Raw genomic sequence first — 16,932 nt, 5'->3', positions numbered from 1 at the left:
CATCTCTTGTTCTTCATTAAAAGAGGACTTGAAACTTGAGATTAGAATAAACTCTCTCTAGGGCACTTTTATAGTCTGTTTAAACCTCGTCATGAGTTAACATGGTCATTCCTGTTATACAAAACCATTTGAGCTCTCTAACTTGTACTACTAAATTAATATCCTTGCATGTGTTTAAATTTAAGGATTTTTTTCTTTAAAGAGGCTTAGTTGCCTTTCAGGGATATGTTAATTAACTTAATTATAGTTTGGTTGTTTAAACAATTATTTTCAGATTGCTTAGTGAGTGATTCAGAGTTCATTTTCATGGGGAATGTCAACTTGAAGCTATTTTTACCTTTAAAAAAAAAAAAAAAAATATATATATATATATATAATATAATATATATATATATATATATATATATATATATATATATATATAAAAATGTTAACGTTGACTTTTCTTTGAATTTGATATATTGATATCTGTAATTTCAACTAACAGGGTGTGGGCTAGTGGGACAAACTAATATCACACATCATAAGGAAGTTGATAAAATCAATACTTCATGTTTGTGCTGTTGTTTTCCCATCAAAAATTACTAAACTTTCTGGAAGTTGATAACATGAAGGGACTTTTGTTAGTTAAAAACATCTGCTCTAAACAAAAATATTTTCAATTCACTTATTAATAAAAATAATATGATTTTCATATACATGAATATTATATTTTATCAATTTATTAAAACGTGATAGGGTCATGAAAAGGTACTAAATGACTCAATCTATTTGTTAATATTCAATTCATTTAGGTCACGTGTTTCATTTTAATATCCAATTTACATTTTCGTGTTACTTTTAATATCCATTTTACACTTGCAAGAAATAATAATAAAATAAAAAGTCAAGCAGTATTATATACAAAAAAGTAAATTTGGGTTGATTTTGTTGGCGCTACTGTTCAATTTAAATTTCTTTCCCGCCACAAAAATACAAACGTCAACGGTCGCGCGCACAGTCAGGGCCACCAGCAGCATCATCACGAAGACTGGCGAAGATGAAAATCATCGATTATTTCTGTATAAAGTTGTCCATTCTTATCTCGAATTCACTCCTGAACGGAACAATAAGGTTATTCAAGTAATTGGTCGTCGAAATCTGCATTTAGTTGGAGATGAAAAATATATGAATAACACGGGCGGCTTGGTGAGTACCTGAAAATGTTTACATTTGTTCGAAAACTAAAGTGGCAACGTTTTCTTATTAGCTACGGTAGTTAAAGGGGTTTCTGTAAGACAAAGGTTGCTTTTCATCTTCATTTAATAAAAAAACGTCATTCAGTTTTGTTTTAAAGCGATGGTGCGTAGGCAAAAAGATGGCCTGTTTAAACATGGTCGTGCCTCGTGACTTATTTTTAATAGAATTATTTAGTATTCTTTAATGAACTCTTGATGTAAATGGCAATATTCTTAATTTTATTAAGATTTCTTGCTCGACAGATCAGATTGAATATACTTTATTACACGTTTCTTGATTAAGATTGTCCTTAGATCAATCTCAACGCTCCCATTAGGCCCACCTTCAAGTGCAATAATAACATAACAACAAAAATCTCTATTTCTTTTGTTTTTTCTTATGTAAATTGATGGGTTTTAAATTTATTAGTATTATTCCAAGCCTGCAAGATCAGCCGAAGTGCAGCTATCAACGTAAATAACGTGTTTTCTTTTATTAAATATTTTATTTTGCTCTTTTTTTTTATTATTACAGCGGGTTTTCTTGGTAAATTGGCATTTTTATACATGTTTAAGTAAAGCTTAAGTTTGCTCAGTAGATCAAATTGCAAATATTGATCTCAGTTAAGATCTCTAGATGTTTATAGCTGTCAAACCTTTGGTCTGTTTGTGAAAACCATTCACATTAAGTGAAAAATTAATCACTGTTGTCATTTAATTATGTGAGATCAAAGTATAATAGTAACCTTAATCCAAACGCATTAGAAGTAGACTGTAGCATATAAACCTTTGGTTTGGAGCGCCACCTAATGGTTGATTAATACCAAATTCAGTCCAAAAACGTTTCTCTGTAAAGATAGATTGACTTTAGTTTTTCTTAACAGTTTTAACAACTGTTTATAGGTTTGGGACACCATTCTTTAAAGTCAGTAGGCACATAATGCTATTTCTAAGTTTTTCATGTGTTATTTCTCTTCTCAAAGGGGAAGCAGCCTGTTGGGACATTGAGACGTCTGTTGGAGGTGAGTATTTTTGGGGTTAGTCCTCTTGTGTAACCGTGTACTGCTGAGATTTATAGTGATGAGTAAATGCTTAATGCACATGCTTACTTGTAATGCAGTACTGATACTGGACAACACAAAATGCTCCGAGCAAAAGACACTTTCATGCGAGCATTGGTGGTTCAGTGGTAGAATTCTCGCCTGCCACGCGGGAGGCCCGGGTTCGATTCCCGGCCAATGCAGTAGCTTCTTTTGAACATCTTTTACACACGTAAAATTAGTGGTTTTATTTTGTTCAAGTGTGTAGTGTTATGACTTAAAAACAGAGTCCAGATTGATTTTTTTAGTGTGCCAGTCTGTAGGCTTGTTACAGTGTACAGTAAAACTGGTTAGCATGAGGGACAATATTAGTATGGAAATGTATGCCAGTTTAAAGGAGGGAAAGCATTACTGTGTGCAAATTATGATATTGTGGCCAAGTCAGATTTTATATCTGCCAATTTTAATTAAAAACATTTAAACACATTTCAGTTTATTTAAATTTCATTTTATTTTTTGTTTAGAAATAAGGAGTGCTTCAACGTAAGAGATTCATCAGGAGACCTCAACTTAAGAAGTGTTCAAGGTAAGATTTGAGTTAAAACGGTGTTATGTTGTCACTGCAATACTACAAAACCTGTTTGCCTCATTCTTAATATCAAGCGTTGTATCAAGCAAATGGGCATTGCGATATGCATACCATCACTCCTCGTTAGTATAGTGGTAAGTATCCCCGCCTGTCACGCGGGAGACCGGGGTTCGATTCCCCGACGGGGAGATGTCACTTTTTTTCTCCACGTGTTTTAACTGGAGAACTTTGATTTTTAGACTCTCCTTTGTAGATGTAAACCTACGATCACCGAGAAATAACAAATTGTTTAATTCTTAAAATAGACAAAATCTCACTTGTAGATCATTTTACTTAAGAAAAGAAAAAGATCTTTGCTACTCTTTTACTTGACTTAGTTTTCAAGGATCTTGAATGTCCCATTTTGTTGTCTCACTGACTTTAAAGACAAAATGTACTACTTTTTCAAAAACAATTTGGGTATAAGTAGTTAAAATCAGCACTATTGTGTTATTTTTAAACACTGAATTCTTAATCTGCTCTCCCAGGCCGGTTAGCTCAGTTGGTTAGAGCGTGGTGCTAATAACGCCAAGGTCGCGGGTTCGATCCCCGTACGGGCCAACGCTTTTTGTTTCTGCGACCATTTTATTCATATTTTAGCTTTGAAATTCTCATTCATAATAAGAGGAATAATTGAACAGGTTATGTGTGATTTTGCTGGCACTGAGGAAATAAAAATTCAGTAACACTAAAAGGTCTTATTTGTTAACATTAATTAATGCATTAGCTGAACATGAGCAATTTTTTTTTACATCATTTACTAATTTTGATTTATATTTAAATATATAGATATTATATTTTCCGTTTTAATTTTAGTTCATGTTAGGTAATTTTGTTGTGTGTTTTTGTCATTTATATTATTTTTTATTATTTTTTAATATTTTCATTAATCTTTATTTTTTAGTTATTTTAGTTTCATTCATGTACTATTATAGTTTTTATTAATATTTTGATTTGAGTTTTAATTTCACTTTTAGACATTTTTCGAGAAATTATTTACATTTTTAAGAAATGTTGCCTTGGCAACTAGCTGAAATAAAATAAGTTTTATATTATTTTTTATTTCAAGTAACATGTTTTTTTTTTTTTATGGTTTTAGGTAAGAGACTCACTAGGTGGCAGTGTTTATCAGTAATCTTGATATAAAAAAATACCAATGCTTAAGTAGAAATGTCTGAATTTCACTCTAGTAAGTTTCCACAGACTAGACCATTAAATAACATTTATAAACGTCATTGCTCGTGCAAAATGAAAAATTTTGCCCCGTGTGAGGCTCGAACTCACGACCTTCAGATTATGAGACTGACGCGCTGCCTACTGCGCCAACGAGGCTTGATGTGCATGTGTGCAGTTGCTCCTTATGTTACACGAGGTGCTGTTTTTCCAACTCATCAGGTAAGGCTGAGTTTACATTTCAGTAGCAGTTGTACTTGACATGTTTGTGTGTGTATCTACTACAATCACAAAAGCTAGTTTGTGCAAACATGATTGAGCAACAAAAGACCAGTTTAAACAATGAGATCCATGCTCTTCCACTAGAGGGAGCCAAAGCGAATGGCCACTTTGAAAGGTGGCCTTGAATAGGTCAGTGTGTTTTTTTTGGCCTAAGGTTTGTGTCAAAAAACCCCTTTGATAAGAACACGGCATCTCCGTGTGCCACGTTATCACATGCTGTGAGCAAATACAGTGTTGGTCAGCTCATATCTTTCTTTCTGTTCAGCACAGCTAGCTGTGCACTACGCCGTTTGAACATCATGTCAGGGCTTAATGCCTCGCTGGGCTACTTCTTAACTATAGTAGGTGTAAGTGCGGTCGGAAGGGTGCTATTCGCCCGATGGAGGCCGCGATGGACTTTCCTGACAGAGTTCATCGCCGCCTTTGCACTCGCCGCCTGTAGGCTTGAAGTGGACACCATTGCGGAGGTCGGTCAGTGGGCCGGTGCGCTTGGGCCCGATGTGGCCATCACAATGCTTTTCCTATCCATCACCGTTCATGCCATCGTCATGCAAGGCGTAAGCGGAAATCCATCAGTGACTTTAATGGAACTCCTCCAGAAAGACATCAGCGCCGTGGCAGGCGTCCTCAGTGTCGCCGCGCAGTTACTCGGTGCATACTTTGCGCTCGTAGTTGCCGGTAAGTACTGGGAGATGGAGCTGACCGACATGCACATGATCAAGAATCTGATGATGGCCGAGTGCAGTACGTCGCTGCGGGTCTCGCCACTACAGGGAGTGTTCGCTGAAGCCCTCGGCGCCATGACCTTTCACCTGGTTTACCTCGCCCTGAAGAACCGGTCACAGCTGCTGAGGATTCCCATTTTCGCTCTGCTGCTGACGTTCATCGCCTATGCAGGTGGGTCTGCTGCGGACAGTGATTGGCAGAATGAAGTTTACATTTAAAAAGCATGTATTAAATTAAAAATTGTAGATTCAAAATGCATATATTAAATAAAGATTGTAGATTTCAAATGGATATAAAATAATAACTGTAACTAAAAGGCATTTTTTACACAAGGGGATTGTAGATTTAAAATACATATATTAAATAAGGATTATGCATTTAAAATGCTTATATTGAATAAGGACTGTAGACTATGCATATATTAAATTAATATTGTAGATTTCAAATGCATATTAAATAAATACTAATTTTAAATTACTTATATTAAATAAGGATTATATATTTAAAATGCATTAAATAAGGACTGTATTTCAAATGCTTATTAAATTTAAAATTGAGTTTACAAATGCACATATTAAATTAAATGCATATATTAAATACAAATTGTAGATTTAAAATGCATATATTAAACTAAATTAAAATTGTAGATTTAAAAATGACTGCAATTAAAATGCTTGTTTTACACAAGGATTGTAAATTTAAAATGCATGTATTACAAATGTTCAAATGCATAATATAAAATAAAGACTAAAATTAAAATGCATATTTTACACAAGGATTATAAATTTAAAATGCATATATTAAATAAAGATTATATATTTAAAATGCATGTACTGAAGCAGGATTTCATATTTCAAATGCATATATTAAATAAGGATTTTGCATTTAAAATACATATTTAAAATAATGACTGCAATTAAAATGCATATTTTACATGAGGATTGTAGATTTAAAATACATATATTGAACAAGGATTTTAGATTTCAAATGCACCTATTAAGTTTAAATATTGTAGGTTTCAAATGCATACATCAATGACTGCAATTCAAATGCACATATATATGTATATATAAATTTAGAGTGCATGTATAACATGATTTTATAAGGATTGTAGATTTCAAATGCATTTATTTAGAGGTAAACTAGCATGTATGTGAACTTAATAACATACAAAATAAATAGCTTTATTTAAAAATACACACTAAAGTTATGTCCTGTAAGGGCTGCACTGTGTTATTCTGGAGAACATCACTCTTTATTGGCAATGATGTGGTGATGTATTATTTTTAACGCCTTCATCCTCACAAATTTCTCTGTTGCACTAGGAAACAACTACACATCTGGATATGTGAATCCATCCCTCGCTTATGCGCTAACATTCACCTGTCCTGGACACACTTTCTTAACATATTCTCTAGTCTTCTGGCTCGGGCCTCTTATTGGTAAGTCCTTGTAATTGTCAGAAATATTCATTAATGCCAAGTATTCAAATAATACATCCAAAGTTTAAGTCAATGTGTAGAATTGTACTGTTTAAACAATTACATCATGTATTTTTCAGGCATGAGTCTTGCGCTCTTCCTGTACTTGGGAAACATCCCACTTCTGTTCAGCAGGAATCTACTTTACTCCAAGAAGGCACGTTTCCGGGTGCCCAAAGGGAAAACTTCTGAAGACAAGACAAACTGAGATGACTGACAGACATTAAAATCAGTACTTATGTGGTCTCTTTGTAAAACATATTTTACTGTCACAAAACATATGGTTAAATGTTAAATCTCTTCGACTGGGTTAAGCTGCAGCCAGTTGCAACAAACACCTTAAGTTACGAAAACACTTTGTTCATCACGTCAGGTGTCTACTTAAATCTATCCTGTTACAGAGTAAAAATGTTGAGTTTGTTCTAGTTGTCAGATGTGAATTTTCTACTAACATCTATGAGCCAAAGAATAGACAAGCTGCCTTAAGTTATATAGACATTTAATTTAATAAATAGCAAATAATATTTAATGAGCAGGTGGCATTATACTCAAGTTGTCAAATTTAGTACCTGATTGGCTGGTTTGCTTATGAAAAAGAGAGAGACAAAGGGTAAAAGAGAAATAGCATATAAAATCACAAGTATGAACATTGTGATATGTTGTATGTGTATAAATGGCACTCATAAAACATTGCAAGTGTGCCACAATGTCACAATAGCTACAATAAAACATTTGTACATTTTTTAGTCTTCCATAATTTGTTGGTCTTCTTCATTCCGGCCTGTTTAGAGAATATAGAATAAACAAGATGTCTTATCAATTAGAAAATGCATTTGCAAAACATGACATTTGACATTTGTCACTTCAAACAACAGTATCACTGTTTTGAGTGCAGCCCAGAACAACTGATAAACTAGCACTCTTGATTTATGATTACGGATTACAAAAATAATTGCAAAAATTATTATTCTGTAATTTGGGTGATTTTTAACCAAACTTTTTTATTAAGTTAGGCTTGTGAATTAATCATCTGTTGGTAGGCCCATCTTAAAGTATAATTTTTATGCGTTTTAGTACGCGTGACGCAAATTTTGTCACCAGACCGCGCACCGCCCGATTTTTGTAACTGCACGTACTTTGTCGCACATATGCATTGAATCTGTTTTGCAGACTCAGTTGTTCCATAAGGTGGACACTGGCCTGGACCATTGCTTCACAGTAGAAAATGAAACTAAAGAGACAGAATAGCATCAAGAAAATACCAAAGACTGCAGCAACAACAACAGAGGCCCGCATTGACAAGCGCTTGTGTGAGGGGGTTATTATGAGATAGCCTCAACTTTAGATTAAAAGAAGATATTTTTTCGGCCATAACTGAAGTATACTTTGAGTTTCAGTCTGTCTAATAACATTTTAGGTTTTAGTTTCAGTTAACTACTGGCGCTTTTCCACTGCATGGGACGGCTCGGTACGTAACGGGACTGTAACAGTTCAGCCCATGCACAGTTCATCCCTCCAGCAGAGGGAGCCGTCACCTGAGTTTTAGCGGTTCTTCCTGTTTGTAGCCTTATAAGCCATGTGCTTCTCTGAATACCTTGCGACGTATTGCATGTTAACTCTGCCTTACCAAGCCTTTAATCTTATCTCTGTCTATTCCATGTGTCTTGACCATTTAGCCTGTTTTTGGATTTACCCTTTTGTCTACTGTTTTGGATTTGGCCTGTTGCCTGCTTGCCTTGCTGTGTTTTTGAACCTTGCCTGGACTTTGACTACGTCTTTTGCCTGCCGTCTTGTATTGTTCATTCTAAGTTTGTTTTTGTCAATAAACAACCTCTGCATTATGGATTCAACTCCGTCTCCAGCTATGGGTTCCTTACAGGGACGGCTCGCTTAAATAGTACTAAGCGTGCCAAACCGATACTAAAGGTGATGTAAACACTGCAGATCATTGATTGGTCAGAGAGAGTCGTCACTACCAGCGTCATTAGATTTGAAACACGAGACACCAAACCCGCTAGATTTAAATAGTAACAGCCACCGCAGTATCATTTGTTTGCGCAACTTTTTTTTAAGCGACTCGCTTTAAACGACCGTCGCACGCAACTTTAAAAAGGAAATGTCTGTATCGTGGTCAGTAGATGAGGTGCAGACTCATTGGTAGATGAGGAGCGGATCCACGGCAGTAAAGACGGCGTAACCATAACGATCAGTCACTAATCCCACACACTTTGAAGCAGTACTAAACTGCAGTGTAAAAGCAAACCGAAAGTAAGCGAGAAGAGCCGAGTCGTTCCAGCCAGTGAAAAAGCGCCATAAGATAACCCTGCTTAAAAGTGATGGTGTAAAGTGTCATCAGAAATGTCTTTTTTTCCATCCAACATGGTGAGTACTAGTAAATTATTGTTTATTGTTTGTAGACAATTTTTAATCAATAAATATGTGGTCAAATAGTTCAAAATGTTTATTTCAATATAATTATTTATAAGTGATTTCTGAGAAACGCTGTTGAAAGTGGATCGGACCAAGCACCAAAACACTTAGACAAAGACGTTTCAGAGGCGTTTTCATTCAATACTTTTTGTATTGCTTAATACAGCATCTGTACAAGAATAAAGTTCAATATAAGCCAGCATTCTGACATAGAACCCGGAAATGCTGCATGTCAATGAGACTGACATAGAAGAGAAGAAATTGTTGAATAAAGTCAATATTTTTGTTTTGTTTTGCACACAAAAAGTATTCTCCTCGCTTCATAACATTAAGGTTGAACCACTGTAGTCACATGGACTATTTAAACGACGTCTTTAATACCTTTGTGGGCCTTGAAAGTGGTAATTGTGTTTCAGTCTGTTGGAGGCCGGTTCAGTTCTACTGAAGCTGTGATCTAATTGGTCGTCTTTGCTCTGGTGGGTGTGGCTACTGTCACTGCACTGTTTTATGACACCAGATCCGGAGGAGTTGAACAAGACAGGAACTCGTTGACGCCAGGAAGTTTCTAATCGAACATGCAGAGTGATTTTGTGTTATTATTACACACTTTCTTGGTTCTGGGACAGTGTGAACAACAGTAGCACACAGCTAAACTGCGACATAAAGTCACACGCCTTAGTGTTTTCTAGTTGGTGTACAACTTTTGAGTATCAGCTTTTACCATCAGAGAGACGTTAAGAGTTTTAATGTGTAATAAGCATCAGCATCAATTTGTAGATCTTATGTGTGTATCATTGTGGCTGCTTGGCTCCAAAATCAAGATATTTTTATTTTATTTATATATAAACTTGGATATGTTTGGAAGCCTAATTTTGGCTTTGTAGTCAAAAAGGTTGAGAACCACTTACCTAACCTGTTGCACTAAAAGAATATATATGCATGTGAGATCACTGAATACAATTTTTAAGAGACTAAGCGGGATGTTTCGAGTTTTCCATAACCAAATAAGCTCTTATTATTTGAAACATGTCCATTAGACAGACTCGTTCGACTGTGCAAATTAAACTTTTCTGCCCCCTTGTGGTTCATGTCAGTCTGATTTCTCAGACTTTTTGTCTGGCAGTAAAACACACAATCACACTTTAGACAACTTAGCATGTGTAATTCACACATCTTTGGATTGATATATATATATATATATCAGACTTTTTCCATGTTTATATGTAAAAAAAGAAATAAATAAATACAGATACAAAACTCTGTTTGGATTGATGCTGAAATGTACAACAAAATCCTCAGTGAACACTGCTCAGTGTTTATATGAGTCCAAACTCCACAATGTTAAAATAAACACTGAAACAGTGTTGAAGTTAATGAGATAATTATGTTTTACCTTCATAAATAGTTTTTTTAGTCCTTATGATGGTTAATTGACTTGTAGTGGTGTGTTTGAGGCGAGCACTAACCCCCTCTGGCACGTCTACGCCAGAATACAGCACTTGCAAGTTGAGCTGCGCCGACCCGACACAATCTCGCCTCATGTTCACGTTCACGCGAGAGTGAGAAAATGCTTTACGGTAATTCAAACACAATGTATATATTATGACTTTATAAGACAATTTAGAAAATTACCCACCTCCATCGAGTGTACTGTATTTGCAAATTACCCACCTCCTCTTTCTTGTACTGTATTTGCAAAACTACTGCGCTGGTTAGCGTTGTAGTCATTGTAGTCCAGAGCTGCGCTTGGAGTATTTATGACAGTGTGATTCACTGAAGGAAACTGTAGGGGGAGCTTCGCAAATCTTACTGAGTTCCGCTTTAAATAGTATATGAATCTAGTTGCATGTTTGTATTGCGAGTATATCATTTTTACTGTTACTTAATAAAAGTGTGAATAAATGTAACAGACTGTTTTAAATGCATTAAATGTTTTTATTACTTTAGCAAATTATATTTTAAGTGAAAACATTGCTTGGTAAGCATGTGTCAGTGTTATTTTAATATTCTTAAAGGGATAGTTCACCCAAAAATGAAAAGTTGATGTTTATCTGCTTACCCCAGGGCATCCAAGATGTAGGTGACTTTGTTTCTTCAGTAGAACACAAATGATGACTTTTAACTCCAACCGTTGCCGTCTGTCAGACGTATAATGTGGGTCAATGGGAACTTCTTTTATAAGAGTAAATAAAACATGCACAGACAAATCCAAATTAAACCCTGCGGCTCATGACGACACATTGATGTCCTAAGACATCATAGAAACTGAACAGTATTTATATCATTTTTTACCTCTAATACACCACTATTTCCAACTGCGTTCATCACTCGTTTAGTGAGGTCTGATATCGCTTTGACAACGGAAGTGATGTCTTGTGCATATACTTCAATGAGAGCAAGACATCACTTCCGTCATCAGAGCGCGATCAGACCTCACTAACCGAGCGCTGAACGCAGTTGGAAATAGTGATATAAATACTGTTCAGTTTCTCACACAAACCGATCGTTTTGTGTTTTAGGACATCAATGTGTCGTCACGAGCCGCAGGGTTTATTTGGATTTGTCTGTGCATGTTTTTTTTACTCTTATAGATAAAGTTCCCATTGATGCATTATACTGACAGATGGCAACGGTTGGATTAAAAATCATCATTTGTGTTCTGCTGAAGAAACAAAGTCACCTACATCTTGGATGCCCTGGGGTAAGCAGATAAACATCAAATTTTCATTTTTGGGGGAACTATCCCTTTAATATTCTATTATACATTTGATTTATATTTATATTGCTTGTTTTCATTTTCATTTTAGTTTGTTTTAGTCATTTTAATTTTTATACTACTTTATATTTTATATTATAATATAATACTGATTTAAATTACAAATTCCAATATTAATATTTATGTCTTAAATTATTCGCTTTGAAACGTTCAAACCCTCAAATTTTAACATTTCAAATCCTTAAGCTTTTCTTTTGGCAGAAATACTGTTAAATACTTTTTTCAATGAAGAGTATCATGGGCATCAGTTACACAATTTTTATTCCCAGTGAACTTTCAGTGTGTCTTTAAACATGTGTCAGCATTTTTTATGTAACTTATGTAAATGCATCTGCAGTTCCTCAAACTCATCACTAGAGGTAATCACACCATCACAGATTACACTGTAATATTTAATCTGCCACTCTAAACACAATTTATATAAAATATATAAACCCTAAACAAGACTCTATAATGAGAATAATATGCAAACAAAGTAACTTCCTGTAGGAACTTCCTGTACACTAAAATGAATATTTTGGCAGAAGTCACTGGCTCTTTCTCCTACATGATAAATTATACTTACAACACATTATATATCTTTCATCAAACAGTGTGGCAAATGTTAACTGCATTTAAATACAAACCCTTTCATATATGAAATATTGTGACTATGAAATAGTCCCTGTTTTAATCTGTAAATATAAAGTTTTAATCTGTAAATATGAAGTTTATATTTACAGATTAAAACTCCAAGATAAGTCACAATAATTCTGTTATCTGTTTCTCGTCTCCTCTTGTGGATCTGATGTCATAAACCAGAACGCCAACAGTAGCCACGCCCACCAGAGCAGAGACGACCAATCGGATCACAGCTTCAGTAGAACCACAGCTACAGGCGTGGACTTCTGTGGAAAACCAATTAAAGCAATATTATTGCTTTTATAAAACGTTTATCAAACAATACAAATATTAAAGCCAAAAACTGTGTATCAATGCAACTTTCATGAAGTAACATCATTAAAAGGCTTCCTTCCGCTGGAGGAAATAGTCCCTGACCGTGAACAGCAACAGAAGTTACATTTATTACACCATTAGATTGTATTTATGAGCGAGTCACTCAGTCGCAAAGATTGCCTACTCACCGTATACAGAAACATTGAATGTTTTTGATGACAGTTTAGCTGCAATGTTCTTTACTTCATATAGTCCAGCATGTTTCATTGTGATGTTTGTGATGGTCAGAGATCCAGTTTGATTGTCCAGCTTCAGTCTGTCTCTGAATCTCCCATCAGGAACATCATATGTGGAGAAGATTCCTGCCTCTCTATTGATTTTAGCTATGAGAGACTTTTCAGCTCCATATTTCCACAGTATGTCATCATGTTTATGTATTTCAGTATTATCAGTGTGAAGAAGCACAGAATCTCCCTCCATCACTGACACTGACTGTATTTCATTTGTTTCAGCTCCAAACACACCTGAAGAACACAAACAGGAACATATTAAGACTTTTGTTGGTTTACAGTTTTGTTTAAATGTCAACTGTTACAAAATGTGAAGAGAATTTTATGAAAAAATCCCGACCTAAACATAGGTTGAAACAACTCCGCAATTTTTAGAGTGAAATGCAAATTCATTATTGTAATTTCCATTATTCAGATCTCACAATTGTAATTTTAAGTTTAATTTCAAATTTAATTTACAGTTTTAGAACTGCAAGTTAAAATCATCTTAGCTTGTTACTGATTTTAAGACGTGAAAATGTTTTCTAACTTACAGATCAGACGCCGACAGCACAAACAGAACAAAGCAAGCATTTGAAACATTTTCTTCAGTTGTTCAGTAAAAATGATCTAATGAGATCATCCGCTGAAAACGATCGGGCTGTTCATCTGATGTGTGTGAATCCTCCCATGAGTTTGACCCTCCTACACACACACACACTGAACGGATGTAATAGCCTATATATAAATATTATTCAGACTATTATTATTTGGAGTTCAGCTTCTGAGAGAAACCGAAACCTGCTGCGGTTTTATTTCCTTAGAAACATGATTCGTTCTGTTGGAAAAACATCTTATACAGAAGAATTACCATATATGCATGTTTGAAGGTCATCATCTTCCTGTTTTTATCAACATCCTGTCCTGCTATTTATGAACATCACAGTCTGACTTCACAGAACAGAAAAAAAAAAACATCTCCATCAAAACAAGTTTAGTCAATACACCATAAATACTTTCTTTTGTTTTACCATGATTCACTATAGTCGGATAGAACTAGGATCTTTGGGGTGGTAGTTGGTGTTTCGACCACAGGAACCAGGGTCTAAATAAAGTTCCTCCCAAAAAAATCCCCCTCTGAAAGTATCTGCTCGCTAGGTAGTACTTTTTCAATGTTCCGGAACTTTCGCTCTGAACATGCTGATTGGTTGAGTTCACTCAGCGTTTTGATTGGTTTTATTTCAACCATCTTTTTAAAAGTCTGTTGTGGTGCGTTCAGTAAGAGTTGTTTGCTATTCGAATGAACAATGGAGTTTAAAAAATACGACGGATGCACTGACGATGAGGTTCAGGCTTTATTTAGCTTATATGCTTATATAGTCCTACGTCACCGGCTGTTACGTGACGTGTATGCAATAGAGATGAAGCACAAACGGATATCCACAAATCAGGGGATTTAATAAAGAAACACGGAGCCGAAGCATAACACCACATACAATATAACATTAAGAAGAGACGAGTGAAGGGAGTGAGTCCAATATAAAGGGAGTGCAAACAAGGAAGTCCAAGTGATGATGATGAGTGATGATGGGGAGATGACGAGGGAAGTGAGTGCAGGTGAGGAGAACAGGAGGATGATGGGAATTGGAGTCCAGGAGACAAGGGATCTGTGACACCGGCAATGTTCCCTCTAATTTTTTTTTCTCGCTGAGCAAAACTTTTCTCTGTTGAGTGCACATTTTGGCCACCTGAGCAAAAACATACTTTATATCAGACCTGTACAATGAACGTAAACACACACACACACAAAATGGTTTTATCATGCAACTGTAACATTTAACTTTAATGTGGCGTTTCTATTTTATTTGACCCTTGATGTAACTTAGTGATTTATTAAATAATATGTTTGAAAACAAGCAGTTAAAACTAAATAACTAAACTAAAACTAAACTAAATTAAGCACATTTTAGGTTACTTGAGATTTTTTCACATTGCTGTATTAACTGTACCAGTCTTTACCAAGAAATTCTATTAAAAAATGATTTCTGTTCTCCTGCAGGACAGTTCAATTCTTTATAATAATATAATATGTGCAGTTACAATGATGGTTTGGACAACCATAATGTGTTTTTGTACAGTCAATTATTAGCAACAGACAGTGTTAAACCATCAAAATTACATGTTTATTGTTTATGAATTTCGAAGATTTTATATACCAGGACGTTAAGATTTTTCGTGGCAAGGAGCCCTAAACAATCCCCTTGTGAGATAAATTTTTTATTAGGCTTACATTATGATATAATAAAATATAATATAATATTTAAGTATTTAAACTGATATACAGTATTATATCAGTTTAAATGCTTCCATTTGTTTTAATATATTATAAAGTGAAAACAAACTGAAGCATTTAAACTGATAGCTAAATATTTTTAAGAAAAGTGAACGTTAACTCGTTTATAGTTATTTAAACATCCCTGAAACCCACACCACTACCACACACAATAATCTATTTAAACTGAGGTATATCACTGATGTATTTTGAGTTTGCACGCTTCACCTGTGGTGGGTGTGATTGTAAATGTCTCAGAGTTTTGTTATCATTCTGTGCCCATCATCCGTTATTTCCACCACTTTTCATTAAAACATGACGTTTTATTTCACATTTCTTTTCATTTCGCGTTGCCTCTTCGTATTGATGTATTTAGTCCGCAAACATGACAGTATTCTTACCGCGACTGATTTGGCTCAGGGCCAGCCAGCGCACGCGCTCAAAGTCGTTCTCTTTCTATGAAACCTGTAAACCCGCATTCACCGGTTCCAACTCTATAGCGACAATAACTCTATAGCGGTTGTCCAGAGCACTGCAATTATTTCTCATTTAAACTACCACAATTATTTTCATGTCTGTTCTCTGCACGGCAATTATTTTTTCTACGTGGCTACGGCTTCAGAAGTGCGCGCATGCGCGCAGCTTAGAAGGAACATTGGTCACCGGATTATATTCATGGTACTATAGACCGCTATGTTTATATTTTAGACAAGTGGGATGCATTTTGTGTGAAATTGCATACATCCATCACTCGCCCGTGTGTGTCTCGTAATATCCATAAATAGAGAAAAGTTGGTCCTCCTTTGATGTGTGTCTGGTGTGGGAGTGGCAGAGGTTAGTTGTCATCAGAGTTGGAAGTGTTACTTTTCAGATGTATTCTGTCACAGTCACAAATTACTTAATAAAAAAGTATTCAGTAACGTAATCCAAACACCACAAAATTAATGTAATCTGATTACTTTTGGATTACTTCAAGGTCACATACTGTTTATAAATAAAGTCAAGTAAAAAGCAATATCATCAAAGTACTTTATTTAATGTGAATTTAAAAAATAAAACTAATACCAAAATAGGCTATTAAAACTAAGCAATTCGTGTCTTGTTTCACCAACTAGAGATTACGCAGCCCCGTATATATATATATTTATTTATTTTTTATTTCTTTAACATGCAAGGAAATAAATATATAGTTTACACACAACATTAAAAAAGTCTGCACCATCTACATATTAGTCTATTTCAGAATACATGCTGATCTTTATTGACCCCTGACCCTGAGGCGTTAGTGGTGGGAGTTTCCCTTTGTGGAGACTCTGATGTTAATTTTTACATTTTCCTGCATAATATATGCTGTACATCCATGTTGTTTCCTTTTCCTCTGTAAAAAAAAAAATGACTGAAATTTCCAGACAAAAAAAGTTTTTTTCCTACAGGAAGCATCGTAATTACTCGGCCAGACATACTTGGACAGAAATAAAGTCAGTCTGGTGAGTAGAGTCATGACTGGCAGCAGAACAGGGATTTGAAATGTTGTAAAAGCGACAGGGAGATGATGGTGTTTTTAGGTGTTTTATTGAATAGATAAATTGCCATAGCTCTCTAACAGAGTTGATTGTAAAGCATTAACTGTTGTGAAGCTCAT

The 16,932-nt window shown here is 35.1% G+C and overlaps 1 protein-coding gene and 4 non-coding genes across 5 annotated transcripts; 4 read left to right on the top strand and 1 right to left on the bottom strand.

The window, feature by feature from the left end:
- The first annotated feature begins 2,389 nt into the window (after positions 1-2,389).
- Positions 2,390-2,460, top strand: trnag-gcc. Its single transcript has one exon. It is a non-coding gene; the product is annotated as a tRNA-Gly (tRNA).
- A 503-nt stretch (positions 2,461-2,963) lies between these two features.
- trnad-guc lies at positions 2,964-3,035 on the top strand. The gene has a single exon. It is a non-coding gene; the product is annotated as a tRNA-Asp (tRNA).
- A 337-nt stretch (positions 3,036-3,372) lies between these two features.
- On the top strand, positions 3,373-3,446 carry trnai-aau. The gene has a single exon. It is a non-coding gene; the product is annotated as a tRNA-Ile (tRNA).
- A 698-nt stretch (positions 3,447-4,144) lies between these two features.
- trnam-cau lies at positions 4,145-4,217 on the bottom strand. The gene has a single exon. It is a non-coding gene; the product is annotated as a tRNA-Met (tRNA).
- Positions 4,218-4,573: 356 nt separating this feature from the next.
- aqp12 (aquaporin 12) lies at positions 4,574-7,304 on the top strand. The gene is made up of 3 exons (XM_048182107.1): positions 4,574-5,237; positions 6,392-6,508; positions 6,628-7,304. The coding sequence occupies exons 1-3, from the start codon at positions 4,640-4,642 to the stop codon at positions 6,753-6,755; spliced, it is 843 nt and encodes a 280-aa protein (XP_048038064.1). The 5' UTR covers positions 4,574-4,639; the 3' UTR covers positions 6,756-7,304.
- The last annotated feature ends 9,628 nt before the right edge of the window (positions 7,305-16,932 follow it).

Source organism: Megalobrama amblycephala, linkage group LG2 (assembly GCF_018812025.1).
Source record: "Megalobrama amblycephala isolate DHTTF-2021 linkage group LG2, ASM1881202v1, whole genome shotgun sequence".
Taxonomy (NCBI): domain Eukaryota; kingdom Metazoa; phylum Chordata; class Actinopteri; order Cypriniformes; family Xenocyprididae; genus Megalobrama; species Megalobrama amblycephala.
The sequence above is the reverse complement of the archived record's forward strand: the minus strand, read 5'-3'. Positions and strand labels throughout refer to the sequence as shown.